The sequence below is a fragment of the Canis lupus genome, chromosome 1, assembly GCF_003254725.2.
Source record: "Canis lupus dingo isolate Sandy chromosome 1, ASM325472v2, whole genome shotgun sequence".
Lineage (NCBI taxonomy): Eukaryota > Metazoa > Chordata > Mammalia > Carnivora > Canidae > Canis > Canis lupus.
In genome coordinates, this window is record NC_064243.1 from 23,823,065 (window position 1) to 23,845,976 (window position 22,912).

The window sequence follows — 22,912 nt, forward strand, 5'->3', positions numbered from 1 at the left end:
CGATTGTAGAACTATGAATATACTGAAAGTTACTGAATTGCACACTTTAAGTGAGTGAATTGTGGCATGTGAATTATACCTCAATGAAACAAATACATTTTAAAAACTACATAGTGATTGTATTCTTTTTCTATTGCTGCATAACAAAATACCACAAAATTAGCAACTCCAAACAATACCAATTTATCATCTCACCATTTTGTAGATAAGACGTCTGTAGTGGGCAGAGAGGGTAAAGAAAGCTATTGACGGAGTTTCCTGCTTAGGGTTCCCAAGTCCAAAACTAAGGTATAAGTAGGGCTGAGTTCTTATCTGGAGGCTCTTGGGGAAGAAAATGCTTCGCTCACATTGTTGGCAGAATTAAGATCCTTACAGTTGTACGACCAAAGTCCTGTTTTCCATCTGGCGACTGGCCAAGCACTACTCTTGGGTCCTTGAATGTGGCCCTTTCCGTTTTCAAAACCAGCAATGGACTCTCAAATCCTTCTCACGCTTCAAACTTCTCTAACTTGCCCTTCTGCTGCTCGCCAGGGAAAATTCTCTGCTTTCCAATAGCACCACTGATTGGAATAGATCCACACAGATAATTTCCGTATCTTCAGGTAAACTGGCTTGGGACTTCAATCATATTTGCAGAATCCACAGCAACACCTAGATTGGTGCTTGGCTGAATTGCCAGGAAATAAGAATCTTCAGAATTCTGCCAAGAATTTTTTCTTCATAAAAGTTCCCTTTTTTTTTTCAGCTTTAAGATATAATTGACATACAATTCAAAATGTTCTTAAGTTTTCATTGATGTATAATGTATATATAGAAAAATGTCCAAATCACAACAGAACAGTTTATTTTCATACTGTGAAGGTACCCATATAACTCCCACCTCGACTAAGAAACTACAAATAAACTTAGGGACGAATGACATCTTTCCAACACTGAATACCCAAAATTTATTAACATGGTATGTGGTTCTATGTATTTGAATCCTCTTTAATATATTTTGATAATGTTTTATAGTTTTCAATAAAGTTTTGCATATCTTTCATTAGATCTATTCCTAGGTCTTTGATGGTTTTGATGCTCCTGTAAATGGTTTAATTTAAAAATTTTTAAGCTATTTACTGGTGGAATATAGAAACAAAATTGGTTTTCCCTATACTGATTGAGTATCCAGACATCTTGCTTATAATCCTAACAAGTTATCTGCTTATTCTTTTGGATTTTCCTGTGCACATAATCTTACCATCTAACAATGACAGTTTTATTTCTTCCTTTCTAATCCTTATACCTTCATTTTTCTTGCCTTGTTACACTGGCTAAGACCTTCAAAGCAGGTTGTATAGAAGTGGTATTAAATGAACATCCTTGTCTCTCATCCCAGGAGGAGAACTTTCAATATTTTATTGCTAAATGTATGTAATATTACTCAATTATTTTGTAGATATTTATCAGATTAAGGGCATTCCTTCCTGTTCTTAATATGCTAAGTGTTCTTATCATGGGGTATTAAATTTTATCAGAGGGGTGCCTTAGTTGGTTAAGCATCTGACTCGGTTTCAGCTCAGCTCATGATCTCACGGGTCATGAGATTGAGCCCACATTGGGCTTTGCACTCAGCAAGGAGTCGGAGATTCTTTCTTTCTCCTTTCTGCCCTTCCCCCCACTCACATGCTCTCAATTGCTTTCTTAAATAAATAGGTCTTTTTAAAAAATTTATCAGAGGGGCACCTGGGTGGCTCACTCAGTTAAGAATCAGCCTTCAGCTCAGGTCATGATCCAGGGTCCCATGATCAAGCCTTGCATTGGGCTTCCTGTTCAGCAGGGAGTCTGCTTCTCCTTCTGCCCCTCACCCTGCCCATGCTCTATCAAATGAATAAATAAATCTTAAAAAAATTTATCAGAAATAATTTTGTATTTATGGAGATCATCTTACTACTTTTTCTCCATTTATTTTGTTAATATTGTGAATAATATTGATTTCAAATTAAGTAAATCTTCCATTCTTTGAATAAATTCCCTTTGTCAAGATGTTTCATTCTTTTTATATATTACTGGATTCAATTAGCGTATTATTTTCTTTACGGTTTTTACGAGAGATTAGACTGTAATCTTCCTTTCTTTTGATGTCCTTAAGTTTTGGCATTAAGGTTATGTTGACCTCATAAAATGAGTTGGGAAGTGTTCCCTCTTTTTCCATTTTCTGGAAGTATTTGTGGAAAAAAGGTGTATTTCTTCTTTAATTGTTTAGAATGATTCACTAGTGAAACCATCTAACATCTAAGCCTGGAGATTTTGGGGTTTAGGGAGTTTTTTTGTAAGAAGTGTCTTCACTACAAGTTAAATTTCTTTAAAAAACAGAAAATCTGAATAGTCTTTTATTTTTGTGTGTGTGAGTCTAAGCAAATTGTGTTTTTTTAGGAAGTTCTTTTAGTAATTTTATCTAAAATAAAAGTTGTAGTATTCTTTTAACTTTTTAATATTTGTAAGATGATTTTAGGAAATACTTCATATGGAAGCGAGCCTGTATATCTTTGGAAGTCTTTGCATGTCCCCAGGAATATAAAAACCCTAGTTTGAAGACCACTGCAGTAGGCGAACCTGCCTCTTAGTAGAGGCATGTGGAAGAAAATCAATCACGTTCCAGTATCTACTAGCTGTGTGAAGACACACTCCACAGCCAGGCCCGTGGTGGCCAGTTAGGAAAGCATTTAGGCGGCTGACCCAGACGTGGATACTTCTACAGTCAGCTCCAGTCCAGGATGTTTGACAGAGATATGGTCTCATTCAGACAAACCTATGATTTCTGGAAGCCACAACAATGTAGAGAACGACCTAGACAAAATAACCTTGGTTTTATCTGGTGACACCGAACTAAATGTTGCTTAGCTCCACCTGAGGGTGCCTGAAGTTTCTGGCAGTTACGGGGGGATTTATATAGCTGGGAAACTTGATCCTTGCCTTTCCCCTTTTACTTTTTCGTGGGCGAATTTAATCTTTGTACCTGCCATGTCTGCTGAGTGTATAATTAGCATGCTGACATCTGAGCAACAGTGTTTCTCAGCTTTATTTAGGAGTGGAAATATTTTTTACTTTGGGTAAACTTAGGCACCCCCCTCAACTTCCTTATTATCCTGGATATGACAGCTTTTTAATCCCTAGACTATGTCTGTCAAGGGCATACAGAAGTGTCTGTATCCAGATGTTAGCTAAAGTTGCCCTGTCCTTTAAGATACACGTGCAATTGTCTCAAACCTCTCCTGCCTCCCCATCCCACGAGTTACATAAAGCCCAATGCCCTCCTTGCAATTTTCTGAAAACTCCTGGGATGCTTTGGTTCTGTGTTCACCTGACTCCAGCTCCTATGAACTGTACTAGGTTAGGGTTGTTTCACTCTCTCATTTCTGCTGTCCCTTTTCAAGATTTTATTTGAGGGAGAGAGCGCGAAAGAGCGAGAGAATGCACTAGCTGGAGAGAGAATCTGAAGCAGACTCGAGTCTAATGCGGGGCTTTGGGGCTCAATCCCATGACCGCAAGATCGTGACCTGAACCAAAACCAAGAGTCAGCCGCTCCCCAGATCGCGTCACCCCAGGTGCTCCCTCCACTCCCCCCTTTCCACCCAGGCCAACCCTGTCAGGGAATTCAGAGCTTGTTCTCGTTTGGTGTGTGGGGCTGAGGGGAGATCTCCTGAACCTACATGTCTATCAGACGTCAAAGACAGTTTGGGGGAATTGGAGGGACTTACTTCCAGCAACACCACCACTATCACACTGAATATCAGGCGTGTATTTTTAAGGTTCTCCCACATTTTCCTTTCCCTGCATGGGACTTCAGATTCCTGCTTGGGGCTTGGCCTTCTCTTCTCATTCTTTACTACCTTTGTTCTGACTTTTCTATGCCTGCCCAAAGTCAACAATCTCTTAGGCACTGAAACTTCTTTTTCTAGACCTTTCTCTGATGCTAGGTATCTGTCTGCATATACAGGACACCAAGTTAGAGCTTAAGAATGATTATTTGGAAGGATTTGCTTTATTAAGTCACAACAATTCTCTTCCTCTCCAATTTTATTTCATAGAGTAAGGGTGGAGATTTTTCTTTTGTTTTTAGTACTGATCAGGAAAAATCTCTAGGAGAATGAGGCACTGGATCTTACTGGAACATGATGGTAAGGACAATTAAGCCAGTCACTACTGCTTATTGAGGGCCTAGCATGCTCCAAGCAATGAGCTAGGAGCCCGGGCACAAAATGCACAAAACCAGACACGGTTCTGCTCTCGGGAACCCTAGTGCTGGCAGGACAGGGGAACATGAATCAAATACTCAAACAAACAAAACGAAAACATGAGTGCCAAACACCAGGAAGGTGGGGAGCTGGTGCTGTTGGAGTAATAAGCTACCTAGTGGGAAGTCTGGGAAGGCCTCCCTGAGGATGACTGCAGAGCCGCGATCTGAAGGCAGTAAGGGTTAGCTTACGGGAAAGAGAACACTCCAAGCAGAGGGAACAGTTCCCCAGGACTGGGTAACAACAGAAACCTCTGACAAAGGACTAAAAGACGGTCCCTGTGGCTGGAGCTCCAAAAATGAATGGCACTGTGGAGAAAGATGAGGTTGGAAAGGGCGGGTGAGGCGAGGCCATCAAAAAGTTTCAAGTAGAGGGATGCATGCTAGGCTCAGATTTGCATTTTGAAAAAAATCACTTTGCAGTATGGAGAAAGGATTGGAATTTTTTTGTTTTTAAGACTTCTTTTTTTTTTTTTGAGAGGGAGAGAGAGCATGAGTGGGAGGGGCAGAGGGAGAGAGGGAGAGAGAATCCTCAAGCCAACTCCCTGCTGAGTGCGGAGCCTTGACACAGGCTCGATCCCAGGACCCTGAGTTCATGACCAGAGCTGAAATCAAGACGCAGATGCTTAGCCAACTAAGCCACCCAGGCGCCCCAGATCGGAATGTTAAAAAGGCTCAAGAGGAACTGTCAAATACCTGGAGCACCCATGTGGAAACCAGCAACTGCTACAATTATTCAGAGTAGAATAATCATATCTATGTGTGTTTTAATATAATTTTAAACTAAGTGAAAAAAAAAAAACTAAGTGAATACACACACACACAAACCGTTCAAAATAGCAAATAGTACCAGTACTATCAGGCTTATAAAAAAACAGTAGTCCTGGGCAGCCCCGGTGGCGCAGCACTTTAGCGCCGCCAGCAGCCCAGGGTGTGATCCTGGAGACCCAGGATCGAGTCCCATGTCGGGCTCCCTGCAGGGAGTCTGCTTCTCCCTCTGCCTGTGTCTCTGCCTCTCTCTCTCTGTCTGAATAAATAAAAAACAGTAGTCCTCTGATCAACCCTCTTCATACCTCTCACGCCTTCCACTAAGGATCCCTTCCTCTACTCTTAACTATGCATCTGGTATTTACAATACCCCCCTTTTTTTCTTTTTAACATAATATACTTAAAGTGCTATTTATTTTCCAGCTTTAAACACTGTTTACTTTCTACTAGGGAAGAAAATAATTTCTTGATCTTACTTACCCCTTGTCCCACCATGCCCAAACTCTATTCTTATCCTGCCAAGAGTGAACGTTCAAAACATTACTAGCATTTGCTTTTTATTCTTACCATGTAAGAAAAAATACTCTGAATCATTCATTACCTGAAAAATCCATCAATCAATAGGGACAGAACCAGTACATTTCATTATAAATTTATGTCTTTGTGAAGACAAAAGTACCTTCCCTGTACATCACTCATGAACATATTTGAAGCAGTAAGGGCTTGTACCCCATAAGTAAATACTGTTCAAATTTTGAAGTTGGCATAAGAATATTCAAGGAAATTACAATTGAATTACATTGTGCAAGCTGAAAGACATAATAAAGCTATCTGCAGCAGGAGGCCAAAATAATCTTTATAAGACAAATGTCTTTGAAGTTGGAAAGGTAATTAATTGATGGACTGTATCATCCACCCATAAATAGGCCTGTCTCATGCTGCTGAATATGGGCTAGAAAACAAGCCGGTGATTCCCATGCAGAATCTAAAACAACCAGTTAGACGTTCTCACCTTCCAATAAATCAACCCTGAGGAAATATTCAGAGATACAAAGATTTACGCCCTAAAATATTCATGGTAGTATTTATATATAATGGAAAACAATCTCAATGCCCCAAAGTAGGAAAATGGTTAAATTATGTGACATTTATAGAATGGACTACTATAAAATCATTAAATTCATGCTTCCAGAGAACAGTTAACATCATGGGAAGATGCTCACAATGTGAAATGAAAAAAAAAAAATTGAGGTTACCCTATATATATGTAAAAATATACACACATATATAAACATAGCATGTTTATATATAAAATATCTATGCACGCTCCCGTTTTTTTTGTTTTTTTTTTTTTTTTAGTGCATAGAAAAAGCCAGTTTTTTGTCCCAATGTGGTCTGCTACTCGTATATCTCAGCATCAGCTGGAGGGCTTGCTGAAAATGCAGATCCTTGGGTTCCACCCCAGACCAACTGAATTAGAGGCTTTGGAATCACAGTCCAAGGATTTCTGCCTACCTACACACCCTTGTCCACCCACGTACTACCTTGTCCACTGATGTGCTACCTTGACTTATACCAACGCCTACCATCACTGAGGGAGAAGTGGTTGCTCTCAGGGTGGGAGAATTATGAGTAATCATCTTCTTTTTGGAATCCTTAAAAAAAATTATCTACCGAGCACACACTGCTTTTTATAATTAAAAATTCATTAAAAGCATATTAAAGAAGCAGGAGTATGAGAAAAACAGGAGATCTGGGGTCTGTTTGAGGAAGTTTCAACACCTTTTCAGAACTGGAAAGTGTATTTTTAAAATCTAAAGTAAGCAGGTACCTGGAGATTCCTGACAATTGAAAAGTCAGTTTAGGATAAGGAAAATACTAAGTGTAGATATGGAATTCATTACCTCAATAAATTATTCAGGTAAAAAAAAAAAAGTAAATATAGTAAATATTGAAAAAGTATTAAGTAACAATATTTCTCCCTGTTCCAAGATGTTCCTTGGCAAAAGAGGGTTGTGATCAAGTAAGTTTGGGGCACAATACACAATACATCTCCTAATCCCCTCGTAGAGTCATACAATCGTGAGCAGATTACAGGCTCTGGGACATCCAGTATAAGCTTCATTCTTAACTCTAGCTCCACAAAGTCTTAGAATGTGTCCTACAAGTATGAACAAAATTCTAGGCCACAAGAGAGCCCAAGAAGGAGTTCTCCCCATGAATTGATCCCTGTGCTTGATCGATCCATCGTATCAATTTGTTCCCACATTCCCATGGTCTCTGAGGGCTTAGCTCACATATTAACAGGGCCTGTTTCTAAGGGCACGGCTCAAGTCAGCTACCAAATATGCTCAAGAACAGCAAAACTGAATGCCAGGCTACAAGATTAGATAATATGTAAAGGAATGGTATATTTACTTTTGTTCACGATCAGTATCTACTACCTAGACAGTGAGCCTAACTGTCTCATATTCATTTATGTAGTCCCAGTACAGTAAAACCTAACACTGGCACTTACTTGGTACTCATGTGAACACCAAATTTTTGGGACAAATACAGTAATGAAATGGGCTAGGCACAGGTCCTAAACTTTAGGTCTCAAAGTTTATACAGGTCATGACATCAAGGCCTCATTTCATTCGATAAACATTTCTGAGTATTTATTATGAGTGGGTAATTCCAAGAATGCAGAGATGACTAAGATACAAGTCTTTACCCTCAAGAACTCCATAAAGTAGCAGCCATTCCCCGATGTACAGGTTTGGGCACACATTAGCTGTCTAATAAATGCTTGTTTTAATTGAGTTCAGAAACCAAGATACACTTTAAGTTGGCCAAATTTTGCTGGCCCAAGAGCCTAGAGTAGGGTAGTCAGACCATTCTGGATACTGCTTCAGAATTATGAGAGAAACCCCAGAACGCAGAAGAATTTAACAGTATATACTGTGATAGAATTTCTACGTATGTCCACTATAAAACTCTGTAGGTTCCTGAAATGTCAATAGCTAGTATATGGTGAAACAGAACTGAGAAAGGGGTTCAAAACGGTTGACAGGTCCCTCTACTGCAGAACTTCTCAACACCTGTGCGCAATGTGCTATTTTCCTTTTATGCACTGCCTCATTTAATCTACACAGAGATCCTACACAGTAGGTCTAATCATTTTTTCCATTTTAGAAGTGAGCAAGCTGAAGCTCACAGAGAGTAAGTAACCTGCCCCAGACAAGAAGATACAGAATGGGACTCTGAAATCATGTCTTTCTGGCACCAGAGACTGGCTTGTGATCATTCAAGCAGTACTGTTTTTAATATATCGACGGGCACCAGAACACCTCCAGAGGGAGATACAGCATACGGTGTTTCCCAAACTGTGATTAGGAAATCCTTTTAAAAGAACCTGTGCTTGCGACTAGCTTTCCATGTCACCCATTTTGAGAAATATTGTGGGTCAACGAATCAGAGATATTCCATGGCAGACAGAAGGGAGGTGGAAGGCAGCTCAGAAGGCAAAGCGAGCTTATTAACACAGTGCTCAGAGAATTATTAATAGGGACACATAAATTAAACCTCAGTTTGATATCATTTCTTTACCTCCAGATTCGTAAGTTCCAGTTCATGCCTCATTGCTGTCAAATAATATTTGATATTTGATATATATAAAATCACAACATCTTCACTTCTTTAATGTTAGTCGCAGAATTTGACCTAACCAGTGGTTCCATTCACGCCACTAATTTTGATAAAGTATATTCATTCACAGCGGGAGTATAAGTTTTAACCTGCTGTGTATTTCAATAGATCTGCAATTTGCATTTTGGGGAAAGATCATTTTTCATTGTATATGATTGACCCAAACTTTGTAGGATCTAGCATCCCTGGCCCCTACTGACTAAATTCTAGTAGTACTCTTCTCCTGCCCCCAAGTCATTTTGATAAGAAACATCCCCGTAATTTCTAGGGGAGTGGCATCACTCCCAGCTGGGACCCACAGGTTTAGAACAAACCAGAAAGTTCCAGAAACATTAACTGAAGGATAAACACCTACCCTGACCCTGCATTTAGTATACCAGCAAACAAATCAGGATTTAATACGCTAGCTTCAATCCTGCATGTACCGTATCTCATTACATTTCTCTGCTAATAACATGAACAGATTCAACAAACTGCCAAAATACCATTTTTAGCCGGGAGGGCCAAGCCCTTTGTACTTTGCCAACAACAGCAATAAAACTGGGCAGAAGCGAGCCAGGATCGCGTGGGAGTACTGGCTTCTAACTGAAGCAGCAGCCACAAAATGAGAAGGATACCTGAATAGCCTATCATTTTGCCAAATTTGGGCTTTAATAGGATGCTGGGTTTTTTTCTTTCTTTAAAAATGATTTATTATCAAAAAGCTTGCTCCCTCTCACTGCTGGGTCAGTTCAGCAATGAAGCTCTATCCTTTATAGGATTATTAGGACCCAAATAGTTTTAGACCAAAAACAATCACAACCACCACCACCACCACCAACTTGACTGTTGGTTCAGTAACATATTCACAGACATGTCAGGACGCATTCAGGAATATTGGTTTCACTTCTTGATCGGAATGCCAATCACCATAAAGTCTTCTGCTAGAGTCACTTCTTGGAGATCTAATACTGATTCAGCTTGCTTTTTTAGTTCTACAATCCCATCTGCTTCTCCTTCTCTGGCCAAGGCAACCGGTTTGTACCTCTGACTGAAGTGAGTCAGAACTAGTCTCTTCGCTTGGCACAACTTTGCAAATGCTGCTGCCATCTGTGGTGTGCTGTGGCCGTGCTCCTTGGCTTTGTCCATCTGAGCATCATCTAGGGTTGCTTCATGGATCAACAGGTCTGCTTCAAAGCACAGCTTCACTCCTCCATCACCCACAACCCCAGAACAGTCACCCAAAATGCAGATTTTTCTTCCAACAATAGGCTTTTTTAAGACATCTTGGGGAGAAATTGTAACTCCATTGTCCAGAACAACAGAAATTCCATTTTTCAGCTTCCCATAGGCAGGACCTGGAGGCACACCTAATGATGGAGGCAGATAACATCACATCATGGGAATGGAGTCTATGACTTGTTAAGAGAGTCTGTTTTAACAGCACAGAAAACGGAAAAGGCATCCAATTCTTTTCATGATTGTTATATTTTACTACTTATAGAAAGCTGGAATATTTATATATTTTTAAAAGTTCAGTGTTGGCTATTGGTATTAGTGATGTCCTAGTACTTAAAACATTTCCCAAGCACACAGGCCACATAAGTTTTAAGCTTTTAAGTCCCACTAAGATGAAGGCCTTCCAGACAAGCTACCAGCTTTGATGCTCTACTGTGAACGGGAAGTAACAGTTTTTGAGACGCTTTATTTACAAGCTCTCTTTGAGTAAATTTAGTGAGTCCATTTAAATAATGACAAAGTGACGACCTTAATTAAAAAATGGTGTGAGAGGGTCATTTGGATCACAAGATCAAGGAGCACTTCCAGCAATCATACATCAATCTTCTTTGTAGGCAGGGGCAGTTCCTTGTTTACCAAACTAGGTTTGGTAAATCTTATATTAGTTATCTTACATTCATCTAGAACAACATGTGACCATCACTCTGAATAACACCTACAAACAGACAGAATGTATTCACTAATTCTAGCATACATCGTGTTTAGAGTTTCCCAATATAATAGTATTTCTACAGGTTTCTAGATAAGAGAAATACCATTGGCCTAGGTCACTTTTCTTCATTAGTTAGCATTTTGTTTTAGTTGGCGAAGAAGGAAGAGATTGTATGAAGAAACAAATATACAAAAGACACCATCATGCTTTGTACAGGCTCCGCCGTGGGCATGACCAAGAAGGTGGTGATGCTGGAGGTAGAAGGGACCTGGACACCACTTCGAGCAAGGTGCAGAAGAGCCCCTCCTGCATGATGGCCTGGCATGGAGGAGGTACAAAGCCTCAGACGGGGCCCAAGTCTCTGTGCTCTTGCTTCCACCTATGAGGAACCCACGCACATAAAACAGTGGGGGCACAGTGTTCTGAACACCAAATTGACTTAACCGAGGTTGAATGAGTAGGCAAAGTTGATAAAGAAGGAAAACCCTGAAAGTAGTTGGGTGCAGCTACAAGGCTAAGAAGTATGGCAAAAATTCTCAGGCCAAAGAGGTCACTGAAAACAGATTTCAAAAGGAAGACATGAAAACATAAAAGCCTAGACCTAAGACAACCACCACCCCTCTGCCAACCCAGATAACTGAAGGTAAGACAGACCAAAAATGTGGATCCAGGGAGCCGAAGAGAAAAGGATTCAAATGTATACTTGGGTTTTGGCCTGAATAGGATCTTTTGGCCCTAAGTATTTCCCTTAATAAGAAAACTTTGGGCCAAAGAAATAAGTGGAGAAAATGTCAGTTTTAGGCCTGGGAGACAGGAAAGTCATTATGACACTTTTAGCAACTTTACCTAACAACAGTTTAATTAATGAGAAGGAAGGAAAACAAAAACAAAAACTTACCGAGGTCTTTCAGTTTCTGTGCATTGAGTTTACCTGGGCGTTTCTTCTCCACAACTGAAAACCCAAAGGACGGAATTCGGTGAAAGAGGCGAAATGCTTTTACAACAAACTGTTCATCATCAACCAGGAGGTACGAGTTTTCCTCTGAGTCTAATAGGATGGTTCTTCCTTGCCCCTCCTTGGGAAGGCTGTCCATTTCATTCACATGCGTAAATTCTTTTTGTTCTTCTGTAGGACACTGATCTGCTGTAGGCACCAGCTCATGGACCACGTAAGGGAAGACCAGCTCCGTGTGGGAGAGTTCCATGGTTCGCCAGATAAAGTCTCGAAGCCCGGCAGGGCCATAGATTTCAATAGGCTGTTTGGTGACCACAGAGCCACTCTGCAGGCTGATTGTGCAGAGGAGGCCAGGAAGGCCAAAGAAATGGTCTCCATGAAGATGCGTAATGAAGATCTTGGTAATTCTCCCTTTTGATTGAGGCAGAGAAATAAAATTGGGAATTTTTCCAGAAATAAAGACCAATACAATACTACTTAAAACATGTGTAACAATTTACACAGAAAACAGCAAAATGAGTTTAGAGTTTTATTTATCACCATAAACTTATTTCTTTATATTTTTCTACATGATTCTAGAAGCAAGAAAGACAGGATTTATGGTTTTAATAAGATACAACTTTTTTCATAAAAAATCTTCAAATTACACAGTACTGGTTTTAAGAATATTTTCCTACATATCTTCTTACTAAGAGAAAGAAAGAAGAAAGAAAGAAAGAAAGAAAGAAAGAAAGAAAGAAAGAAAGAAAGAAAGAAAAAAAAAAGAAAGAAAAGAAAAGAAAAGAAAAGAAAAGAAAAGAAAAGAAAAGAAAAGAAAAGAAAGAAAGTAAGAGAGAGAAATAGGAAAGCGTACCAAAATATAGTTCACTTAAACCAGACAGGCCTCCAACATCAAAAACGTCTGACAGCTACAGTGCCCTCTACTGCTCCCTCTCGGGAATAACAAATATAACACTTCTGGCAACACAAAGGATCCCCTGGCTCCAACTCGACCAGTGCCTGAACCCCAACTGCCATTTAAGGACTCTACCCGGGGTAGAGATGAACTAAGGCAGAGCCTGCCGGTCTGAGTTAGAAGAGGGAGGAGCGAAAGGAAGCCCATGAGGCAGGAGGGAGGAAGGAGGGGGTGGGGGAGGAAAGGGGTGAAGGACCCCGAGGGGAGGTGGGCAACAGATGCTAGAAGGTAGATCAGGGGGCCGATGCCCTGTGGTGTTACATGGAGGTACGGGGCCCATCCCTTCTTTTCAGCGCGAGCTAACAATGGCTTTCTCAGTGCATACTGGGTTAGGTTGTAACTTGATTTAGCCAACGGTAAACTGAATTTACTGCTGGTATGTGGCAGGATGCCACATTAGCATTTTTCTGAGATGCACCAGGGCATTTTAAAAGTAGCAATCACAATTAACACAATTTTCGTGCAACAGAGGCTTCTGGTCCTAGCTCACGGCCCACCTATTTCAAATATTTGATACCATAAAAGAACAGTTTATTACTGTAAAGTGATTTGTCCGGTGACATCAAGGCAAATGTGTTCTCCAAGCACGTCTCTCCAGCATTAATACACCAAGGCCAGGCCCCAGTGGGAGGGAACAATAGATTGGACAGAGGCTGATTTGAGATGTGGAGAATCCTGAGGCACTCTAGAAGTTTCCTCGGTATGCTCCTTCTTTTTTTCTCTCTCTTTAGTCCTTGCTTTCGCTCTTTTGACTTCTTGGAGCCCTTTCACCCCTCCCCTTCCTGCCCTCTGGGCTGCCAAGGCACCCGTAAGTATGACCTGAGGCCTCTGCAGAGAACTTCGATGGTTACCTGACCTCACGTTAACCTCCCAACTGCCAAGTAAGATGTTCTGTTCCTGTCCCTACCTGGTGCACAGCGAGGCCAACACTAAAACAATCTGTGAGCCCAAAGCAAGTGAGACCAATTAAGGAAGTCAAAAATTGTCTCCTACACTTATCACAGTTTCAGGGAAAACATTTCATTTTTCAAGAAACTTGATTTTGCAGGGAGAAGGAATGGTAACCACAATGATCAAAGTCAGGGGACACTATCAAGTGAAGAAAGAGGAGTACATGAATTCCCTTTTACTTGAGAACAAGAAAGTTACAGGGGACATGTCACCCAGAGCAAAGTGGAATACTACCCCTAGCGAGGACGCAGTTATATTTACTGCCACAGGAAAATGTCTGCAATATAATTGTTCCGGTGGAAAAAGCAAGTTACACCCAACATGACACCATTTATGCAAAATTGTACACACACATACACACAAATACAACTATGCCATTAACATACCTACATCTACAAAAAATTTACCAATAAGGTAATTTTACCTATAAGGAGAATTCAGACTTCTCTTATTTTATTTTCCTGCTTTACTTAAATTTTTACAATGAGGCTATATACTCCTTTTTTAAAGTTCTTATTTATTTATTTAAGTAACCTCTACACCCGATGTGGGGCTGGAACTCATGACCCCAAGATCAAGGGTCACATGCTCCTTGGAGTGAGCCAGCCAGGTGCCTTGCATGTACACTTTTTATGATCATTTCTTCATTACATTTCTGTAATATTTTTTTCTGTGACATTTTTAATCATCATTTTAAAAATCATCATTTTAATCATCCTTTAAGAAAAAGGAAGGCTTAAGGTCACTCTTTAAGAAAAGAGGGCAGCCCAGGTGGCTCGGCAGTTTAGCACCTGCCTTCCGCCCAGGGCGTGACCCCAGGGTCCTGGGATCGAGTCCCGCATCGGATCCCTGCATGGAGCCTGCTTCTCCCTCTGCCTGTCTCTGCCTCTCTCTCTCTCTCTGTGTCTCTCATGAAAAAATAAATAAAATCTTTAAAAAAAAATTATGAAAGGAATAGACCTGACAAACCTATATTTGTTAATCAGATGCTTGCCCATTAGGACCAAGGAAGCTTAAAAGAAGTGTGTTTAGATAAATAAAAAGTACTTCCTTATGAAACTCATAAAACATTATCACCCCAGGAGGAGTACAAGCTGAAAGCGTTTTCATGAATCAAACAATGATAAGTCTGTGTTGGGTTGAGAGTAAGGCAGATGTACTGAGGGCACCCCATGCCAGTTTGAGACTGGAGCTTTTGAAATGCTAAAGATTATAGATAACGTTCTGTGATTACCACCTTACCCTCCTCTCTGTGACCAGGAATTTTTTTAGCCAATAAGAATTTAGTAAACTAAAAGTTCCCTCAGGCTTTATTTTATTTATTTTTGGTGAGGCTTAGCTTTGTAAAATGTTTACTTATATATAAAATAGCTATAAAATATAAGACATTAGAGAAAGGTATTGTAGCAAATAGACACGAGATGGTACACACGGCCCTGCCTCTTGATGCTCATCTCTCTCTACAATTCCTTTTTCTTGAGTGTGGGTAGGACTTGTGACTTGTTTCTAACCAGTAATATATGGCACAGGGATGCAGTGCAATCACACTATATTATAAGACTCCAACTGGCTAGCAGACTTGCTCTTGAGCTCCTCCCTGACAGTATGGAATCAAGTTGCTATGAAGCAGAAACCCGCATCATTGGAACCAGAGGAGGCTGCTAGGATCTGCGGCAGTCTTGGTCCTACAGCTGTAAAGATTCTGCCAACAACCTGAGTGAGCTCTGAAGCAGATTCTTCCCCAGTTGAGCATCTTATGAGATCTCAGCCCTGGCCACACACCGACTGCAACCCAGTGAGAGAGACCCTGAAGTAGAGAACCCGGCCAACTGAGGCCCAACTCCCCAACCCACAGAAACTATGAGATAATAAATGCAAATAAGACACTAAATGTAGGGGGGCCTGTGGGGCTCAGTCGGTTGAGCATCTGCTTTCAGCTCAGGTCATAGTGCCAAGGGTCCAGGGATAGAGTCCCACATCAGGCTCTCTGCTTAGCGGGGAGTCTGCTTCTCCCTCTCTCTCTGTGTGCTCTCTCTCTCTCAAAAAGATAGGTAACTCTTAAAAAATATATAAGATATTCTTTAAAAAAAAAGACACTAAATTTATAATCTGTTATGCAGAATTGATAACTGATACAGGTGTTAAGATAAAAAGTAAAGATTTACCCCACACTGAAATCTGGTACCCACATGTAACAGTTTCTTGTTTCTGTAAACTGTTCCTCAATCCCTACTTTATAAAATGTGAAATATCATAGACTTCAATCAAGCCTGTTTGTCCCTGAGAGATCCCATGAAAGGAACCCTGTATGACCCAAGGGAAATAAAGCATAGTAGCTGTCCTCGCCTCAGGGTCTTAGGTTGAACAGTGCATACCTCAAGGCCATGAGTCCCACCTGATAGACATTAGTTCCTTCCTCCAACAGCTCTGTTCTTGATGCCCTACTTAGGTTTGGGGCACCATCACCCCTGTAACTTATAGGAATCCTTCACTTCTTCACATCCTAGACAGTCAATGAGTCACCACCCCTGCTAGTTTCATGTTTCTTAAATCAAGTCTCTCATCTTCATCCTTATCCCTACTTCCTGCTTCATCTTCATCTTCTCTCTCTTCTCTCACATGAATGCAACTGCCTTAAAACTGGTCTCTCCTGGGGCACCTAGGTGGCTCAGTCACTTAAGTGTCTGCCTTAGGCTCAGGTCCTGATCTCAGGGTCATGGGATGGAGGCCTACACCTCCTTTTCCTTCTCCTTCTGCACCTCCCTTGGACTCTCCATCTATCTCAAATAAATAAATACAATCTCAAAAAAAAAAAAAAAAAGTCTCTTGAGGCTCCAAGCTCAGCAGATAATCTGCTGGAGACTCTTTCCCCCTGCCCCCCCCGCCCCCCCAATCACACACTCTTTCTCTCAAATGAATAAATCTTAAAAAAAAAAACAAGAACAAAAACAAAACTGGTCTCTTCCAATATATTTGCCATAGAAAAATAGTCCTAATATATAAACCAGACTGTATCATTTCCCTCCTTAAAAACATTGAATGGTTCCTTATTGCCAGTAGAAGAAGAAGGCCCAAATATGTCAGCAGACCACAGAGGACTTCATAGTCTGCCCTAACTTTTTCAGCATTTTTCTCTCTCTTCTATCCTGGCCAACCGCTCAATGCTCTGGATGGTTCAACATTCACTCAACATGTCACTTCTCTCCTGGAAACTCTATTCCTTCTTGCTCACTGCCTCACCTGTTCCTTGAAAGTCCATCTCTACTTTCCTCCCCAGAGAAACTTCTAATCGTCTCTTAGATCCTAGCTATACTGTCTCCGTCTCTGGGATGTTTTCTCTCAACACACACTTAATGTCCCCCTCCTCTGTGCTCCACAAGTACTTAGAAAACAAGAACAAAAGAAGAAGAAAACAGCTCCACTGTTGTCTTTATCCCATTACCCTATGTCTGTCTACAGGTCGGTTTCCACCACTAGACCACGAGATCCTTGGATGCTAGGACTTTTCGTCATCAATGTCACATACTGTGATGAATCACAGGAATAATTTCAATAACTACCATTAATCTCAATAACTACTATTAATCAAGACCTAGTAAGTGAGAAGCACCACACGTTGAGCATTTTATTCATGAATCAATGGAACGGATATTTATGAAGCACCTACTAGGTATACACGTGATCCTTGACCTTACTTCTTCATACCGGGAAATACACAGTGAACGCAGAAACAACTACTTAAATACCAATTTTACATGCTGATGCTAAAAAGTCAGTAAAACTAGCACAAGGCAGTAGAACATCTGGGATGAACAAGGAATTACCTAACCCCAGAGGTTCAGGGAAAACCTCTGAGGAGATGGCCCTTGAACTAAGATTTAACTGATAAGAGACAACCATACAGAGAAGGGATTGCTATATATAATTCTTACAATGTCCCTTATTAGTTGAGCTTTTATCTTTATTTTCAAGAGGAGGAAGATAAAAGCTTGAGTTTGTTGATCCGCTAAGGCCACAATCCGACACGCAGCTGGGACCGCATCCCAGGCTGGCCTGCCTCGGCCAGGGCTTTGCACCACCATACTCCTTGACCTCCCCGGTGCTAGACCTCTGCTCGTGCCATTCCCCCTGGCTGGCATGCCCATCTTCCCCCAGCCCAGTGAATCCCTCCTCCTCTTTCAACAACTCATGGGTCACCTTCTTTGAGAGGACTACCCTGACAGCCCCAAATAAAAAAGAACATCTCACTCTTCTGAATGCCTATTGTTCTTTGTATCCTCTTGTGATACTTACAACTATCTCCTGGTGGAGGTTAAGTATGTTCACTGCTCCTGTGCTTGTGCAGTACCCACGTAATATACCTCAGGTATCCCCCTCCAGCCTCCACCCCCTATGCTTACATAAATCCTTGCTCTCAACATTTACAGGAGAAACAAAAAGTAAATAAAGTTCAGTGGGTATAGCCGGACGCCTGAGGGCCTTCCGAATCTTCCCAGGGCTCTAGCACTAGGGTGGGATGCAAGTGTCAGTGCTGTTTCTGAGCAACAGGCCCAAGGCAAGCCAAGAAAATGAATAAGAAATAGTCTTAATGAGATAGCTGAATACACACTAACCTGCTTTAAGTTGGCTCTTCATAAGCTGTGTCTGAGTCCCCTCCCCACAGTCAAAGAGCCAGCACTCGCCCTCACACCGAAGGACCAGCGCAGAGGCACCCCGGGTTGGGGACGGGTATGCTGCACCCGTACCCAGAAACGTCACATCCATAGACATCTTCCACCCTGCAATGAAAAGATTACCCACGGATTATTACACATCGCTGCTTGAAAACCCCAAAAATACGCTGTGAAATACACTGCTACTGACATTTTCATTATTCACAAGAGGCTGGATTCTTGTTCTCTAACGGTTTTCTGTAGAAATACCAAGTAGGACTTTTAATAACTTTCTGAGTTAAAAACCACAAGTCACCAAACCTTGTAGGACTGCTCGCACACACAAAGACAAACTTAAAAACTGCCAAATCCAGTCAATTAAAAACTGTCGCTGAATCCCAACTATACGATATTCTGAGAAAGGTCAAACTGGTACATAGACCAAAAGTTGACAGTGGTTTGGGGAGAAGGAGGGAAGGATGAAGAGGTGAAGCACAGGGGGAAGCGGGTATTCTCACGTTACTAGTGGTGGAGGCACAGCACTCACCTATGTATAATGACGTTTCTGGTGGTGCCTTTAAGGCGGCTAACATTTGGAAGCAATCCTAACATATTCATTCCGATAGGGAAATGACTAAGTATCTTATTACGGATTCATACCACGAACTACTTATCCTGCAGTTAAGTCAGGTCTGTTAACTCTTGTCCTGGAGAGCTGGCAAAGAGAAGTTACAGGTGGCTGTTGCACGACCTCATTGTTACGATGCCCCAAACCTGTGCATTCACGCAAGACAGAGAGAGCCTGGGTGGAAGGACAGACGCCTCGCTGTTAATAATGGTCATCTCAGGGGCGCTTAAAATGGTGATGGTGGGGAGTGGCTATTAAATTTTCTTTTAAATTTTTTAAAAAGATTTTATGTATTTATTCATGAGAAGCAAAGACACAGGCAGAGGGAGAAGCAGGCTCCACGCAGGGAGCCTGATGCGGGACTCGATCCTGGGTCTCCAGGGTCACGCCCTGGGCCAGAGGCAGGTGCTCGAGCACTGAGCCGCCCAGGTGTCCCTCTTTTAAGTTTTTTTTTTATTAGGTTTGCTTGTGATGAACAGCATTTGATGTCTTTATTCTCAATGTACTTTATATTTACTCAATATTGGTTATTTTTTAAAAAAACGTGTTGTAAGCCTGAACATACTTTTTTTTTTTTTTTTTTTCTTTCTGAACACACCGTCCAAGTACCACTTCAGCTCCTCTTTCTCCGTTTGGGGGGGGACCCGTCGGCCGTCCTGGCCCCTCACCCCGCGCACAGGTCTTAGGGGATGCTTTCGGCCTCCAAGAGCAGCCTTCCCCGGTACTGGGCGGTTTGACCTGCCGAGGCCTTGCTGTCAGGTTGCGGCTTGCCACAGAGGCGAGCGTGACGGAATGGGGGAAGTCACGACACTTCAGAAGCTGACACACGGAGGAGGAACAGTACCGGCCCTTTGCCACCCTCGCAAACCAGGACAGGGCGGGCGGCGGCAGCCCGGGCGCCTCAGCCGCCTGGAGGCTCACCAGGGAGCCGTGAACCCGCGGCAGTACCGGGGCTCCATCCCGGGACAACCGGGGGGAAACTCCGCAGGAACGTGCTTTAGTATCTAAGAAAAAGAAAGACACGTTCATCCCCTGGGATGCTGCCGCGCAGCCGGGCCGGAGAATCACTCAGGGAAGGGCCGGGGAGGGCCACAGAGGAGGGATCAGGCCGGCCTGGACTCGCGAGCCAAGCAGTCCGTGTTCAAGCAAAAAGTTACTACGAAAGATTTCAGACACAAGAAGCTCGCCCGCCCCGGGACCCGCGGCGAGGCCGTGGCCCGCAGGCAGCAGCGGGGGCGGGGGCCGCCGCGGACACGGACGCGGACGCGGACACGCGGGCCCCCCGCGCCGCGGGCTCCCCTCGGGGCTGCGCCGGGCCCCCGCGGCTGGCGGCCTCCCCGGCGGCGCCCCCCGCACCGCGGCCGCGCGCTGTCCCTCGCGCCCACTCACCCGCTCCCGAGGCCCGCGGCCAGGCCCAGCCGTCCACCCGGCGGCGCGGGCGGAAGTGCGCCGCGGGAGGTGCCGGCGAGCGGCCGCTCTAGGGCGCGCCGGAGGCCCTCTCGGTGGTACCGGGCCCCCTGCGAGGGCTCGGCGTGGGCGGAAGTGCGCCGCGGCCGGTGACGGCGAGCGGCCGCTCTAGGGCGCGCCGGAGGTCCTCTCGGTGGTGCCGGGCCCCAGGCGAAGGCTCGGCATGGCCGGAAGCGTGCCGCCGGAGGTGCCGGTGGCGGCCGCTCTAGGACGCCCTGGAGATCCTCTCGGTGGTGCGGAGCCCGAGCCGCCGACGGAAGTGCGCCGCGGGGGGTGCCGGCGAGCGGCCACTCTAGGACGCGCCGGAGGTCTTCTCGGTGGTGCGGGGCCGCGCGCGTGGGCGTGGGCTGGGCGCGGGCGCCCTCCTGGTGCCGCCCCCTCCGCCCCACCCCCGGGCCCGCCCGCTGCCGCCGCCCGCGCGGTTCCCCGGTCAGCAGGTGGCGGCCACGCGCGAGGCCCAGGGCGCCCACGGGGTGTGCTCGTCGCCGGGTGGATCTCGGTCCCCGGGTCCGCGGATCTGCAGCCCGGAGCCCGCGAGCCTCGGGCCGCCCCCTCCGCCCCCTCCGCCCCGTGGGCGACTGTGCCGGGCAGCGCTGTGCGGCCTCGCGGGCGCCTTCTCCCCGGACGGCCGAGCTGCCGCCTGCGCTGTGCCGTCTACACGGGCTGCACAGGGTGGTGCCGTCTACACGGGCTGTGCGCGGTGCTGCCGTCTACACGGGCTGCATAGGGTGGTGCCGTCTACACGGGCTGTGCGCGGTGCTGCCGTCTACACGCTGCAAGCCGCCTCGGATCCGAGCTCCCGGGCGGCAGGACGCGGCTGGGCGGACGCGCTGGAGGCGGGGGCGGCGGGTCAGCATCTCGGCGACCGGGCCGGGCGGGGCGGGGGCGACGAGGCTGCACCTGCCCTGCTGCTGCGGCTGCTGCGCCCGTGGGCCCCGGCGGAGTCGGCGGTGCGGCCCGAAGCCTTTCCTCAGGCAGGAGCTGGGCCCGGCGTTGCGGATCCCGTGTCCGAGCCCCCCCGGGTCCCCCCCCCCCCCGGCCGTCGGGGCTTCCCTCGGCCCTTCTCCGAGGCGGACACAGCGCTGGCGTCACGGGGCACGTCTCGTTTGTTTTCTGAGACTGCGCCGTCCGGGAGCCTCGGCACACGTGGGGGGGTGGGGGGGGGGACACGGCCCAAGGGAGCCTCCGGCCCGCGACCCTGGCCCGCCCTGGCTCAGCCCAGCAAACCCCTCCGCTCCCGTCCGCCTCCCCCTCCCCTCCCGCCCCTTTCCAGGCCCAGCATCCTTTCACCCATAAACCGTTCCGCGAGCGCTTAACGACCGTTCCCCGGGGAGGTCTCCACGTGCGATGACGGTGGGCAGCCCATCCGACTATATAAATACAGTAGACACATACTTTTGTTTATTTGTATTTAAGGAGGCTCCGTGCCCACCGTAGAGCCCAGTGTGGGGCCTGAACTTAGGCCCTGAGATCAGCAGCTATCGCGTGACCTACTGAGCCCCCCGGGTATCCCAAGGTAAGTTTTTGTGTTTTCTTCTTAAGATTTTATTTATCTGACAGAGAGAGAGAGGGAGAGAGCACAAGCAGGGGGAGCAGCAGAGGGAGAGGGGAAGCAGCCTCCCCGCCGAGCAGGGAGCCCGACGTGGGGCGCCCAGGACCCGGGATCGCGACCTGAGCCCAAGGTAGCCCCTCAACCAGCTGAGCCACCCAGGTGCCACAGGTTTTTGTTTTAAAGATTTTATTTATTTATTTGAAAGGGAGACAGAGCAGGAATGGGGGGAGGAACAGAGGGAGAAGGTACAGGACAAGACACTCTGTGGCGCGGGGAGTCAGCCTGGGGCTCCATCTGGGACCCTGAGATCATGACCTGAGCTGAAGTCAGATTCTTAACTGACTGAGCCACCCAGGTGCCCCAGGATAAGTATTTTTTAGAATACTTAGAATTCTATGTTTAGAATACAACCCTAATAATATCATAAAAAAGACAATAATTCCTCATTATCCAATATTCATTCATTGTTTAAATTTTCCTGATCATCTCATAACTTTGAGGCTCAATTGTTCAAGTCAGAAAATTTAAAAATACAATAAAAACATTAAAAACCTTTTGAAAAGCTTAACTACAATGCTATCGTCTCACCTGATGATTTGTTAAGACATCCAATTACTTACGAATATCACCTAATAACTGTTCAATGTTCAGATTTGCCTGATTATTCCCAAAGAGTCTCATGTGTAGGTGGTTTGTTTCAATCAGTATTCAGGAAAGGTTTACATTGCATTTGATATAAGTTTCTAAAATTTCTTTTAAGTTTTTATTTATTTGTTTGTTTATTTATTTATTATTTATTTTAGAGAAAGAGAGAGTGGGGGGTGGGGGAGAAACAAGTCTCAAGAAGACTATGCAGTGAGTGCAGAGCCCAATGGTGGCTCCATCTCAGGACCCTGAGATCATGACCTGATCTAAAACCAGCAGTCAGATGCTCAACCAACTGAATCTCCCAGGTGCCCCTCTTTTAAACTTTAATGGTTTCTTTTCCCTCTCGTTTTCTCTTGTCACTTATTGGTGGAAGAAATTGGGTCACTTGGCCTCCAGAATTTCCCAAATTCTGGACTGGACTGATTGCATCTCCATGGTAT

The 22,912-nt window shown here is 44.5% G+C and overlaps 2 protein-coding genes and 1 long non-coding RNA gene across 4 annotated transcripts in view; 1 reads left to right on the forward strand and 2 right to left on the reverse strand.

Moving 5' to 3' along the window:
* SMAD4 (SMAD family member 4) overlaps window positions 1–18,270 on the reverse strand; it is a 93,314-nt gene extending 75,044 nt beyond the window's left edge. The window contains exon 1 of the mRNA XM_049112691.1: window positions 18,139–18,270. The gene's annotated coding sequence lies outside the window, so the exon portion shown is untranslated. The remainder of the gene's footprint in view (window positions 1–18,138) is intronic.
* On the reverse strand, window positions 94–20,345 carry ELAC1 (elaC ribonuclease Z 1). 2 transcript variants are annotated; one of them, XM_035705146.2, is made up of 4 exons: window positions 20,195–20,345; window positions 18,139–18,303; window positions 11,563–12,030; window positions 94–10,083 (listed from the first exon to the last, which is right to left on the reverse strand). In XM_035705146.2, exons 2-4 carry the CDS (start codon window positions 18,293–18,295, stop codon window positions 9,617–9,619), a joined length of 1,092 nt encoding a protein of 363 aa, XP_035561039.1. In that variant the 5' UTR covers window positions 18,296–18,303; window positions 20,195–20,345; the 3' UTR covers window positions 94–9,616. The 2 variants fall into 2 exon arrangements, with proteins under 2 accessions (XP_035561039.1, XP_025278041.1); XM_025422256.3 differs by lacking the exon at window positions 20,195–20,345 and adding an exon at window positions 18,725–18,745.
* Window positions 20,346–21,445: 1,100 nt separating this feature from the next.
* LOC112644109 (uncharacterized) overlaps window positions 21,446–22,912 on the forward strand; it is a 36,675-nt gene continuing 35,208 nt past the window's right edge. Inside the window, exon 1 of the long non-coding RNA XR_003126135.3 lies at window positions 21,446–21,788. This is a non-coding gene — a long non-coding RNA (uncharacterized LOC112644109). The remainder of the gene's footprint in view (window positions 21,789–22,912) is intronic.

Excerpts from the sequence above, each read along its gene's own strand:
- ELAC1 (XM_035705146.2), bottom strand. The coding sequence starts at position 18,295 with ATGTCTATGGATGTGACGTTTCTGGGTACGGGTGCAGCATACCCGTCC. Across the intron at positions 12,031-18,138 it reads GAAGAGCCAACTTAAAGCAG|GGAGAATTACCAAGATCTTC; the intron begins GTTAGTGTGTAT and ends CTCAATCAAAAG. Across the intron at positions 10,084-11,562 it reads ACAGAAACTGAAAGACCTCG|GTGTGCCTCCAGGTCCTGCC; the intron begins GTAAGTTTTTGT and ends CTCCATCATTAG.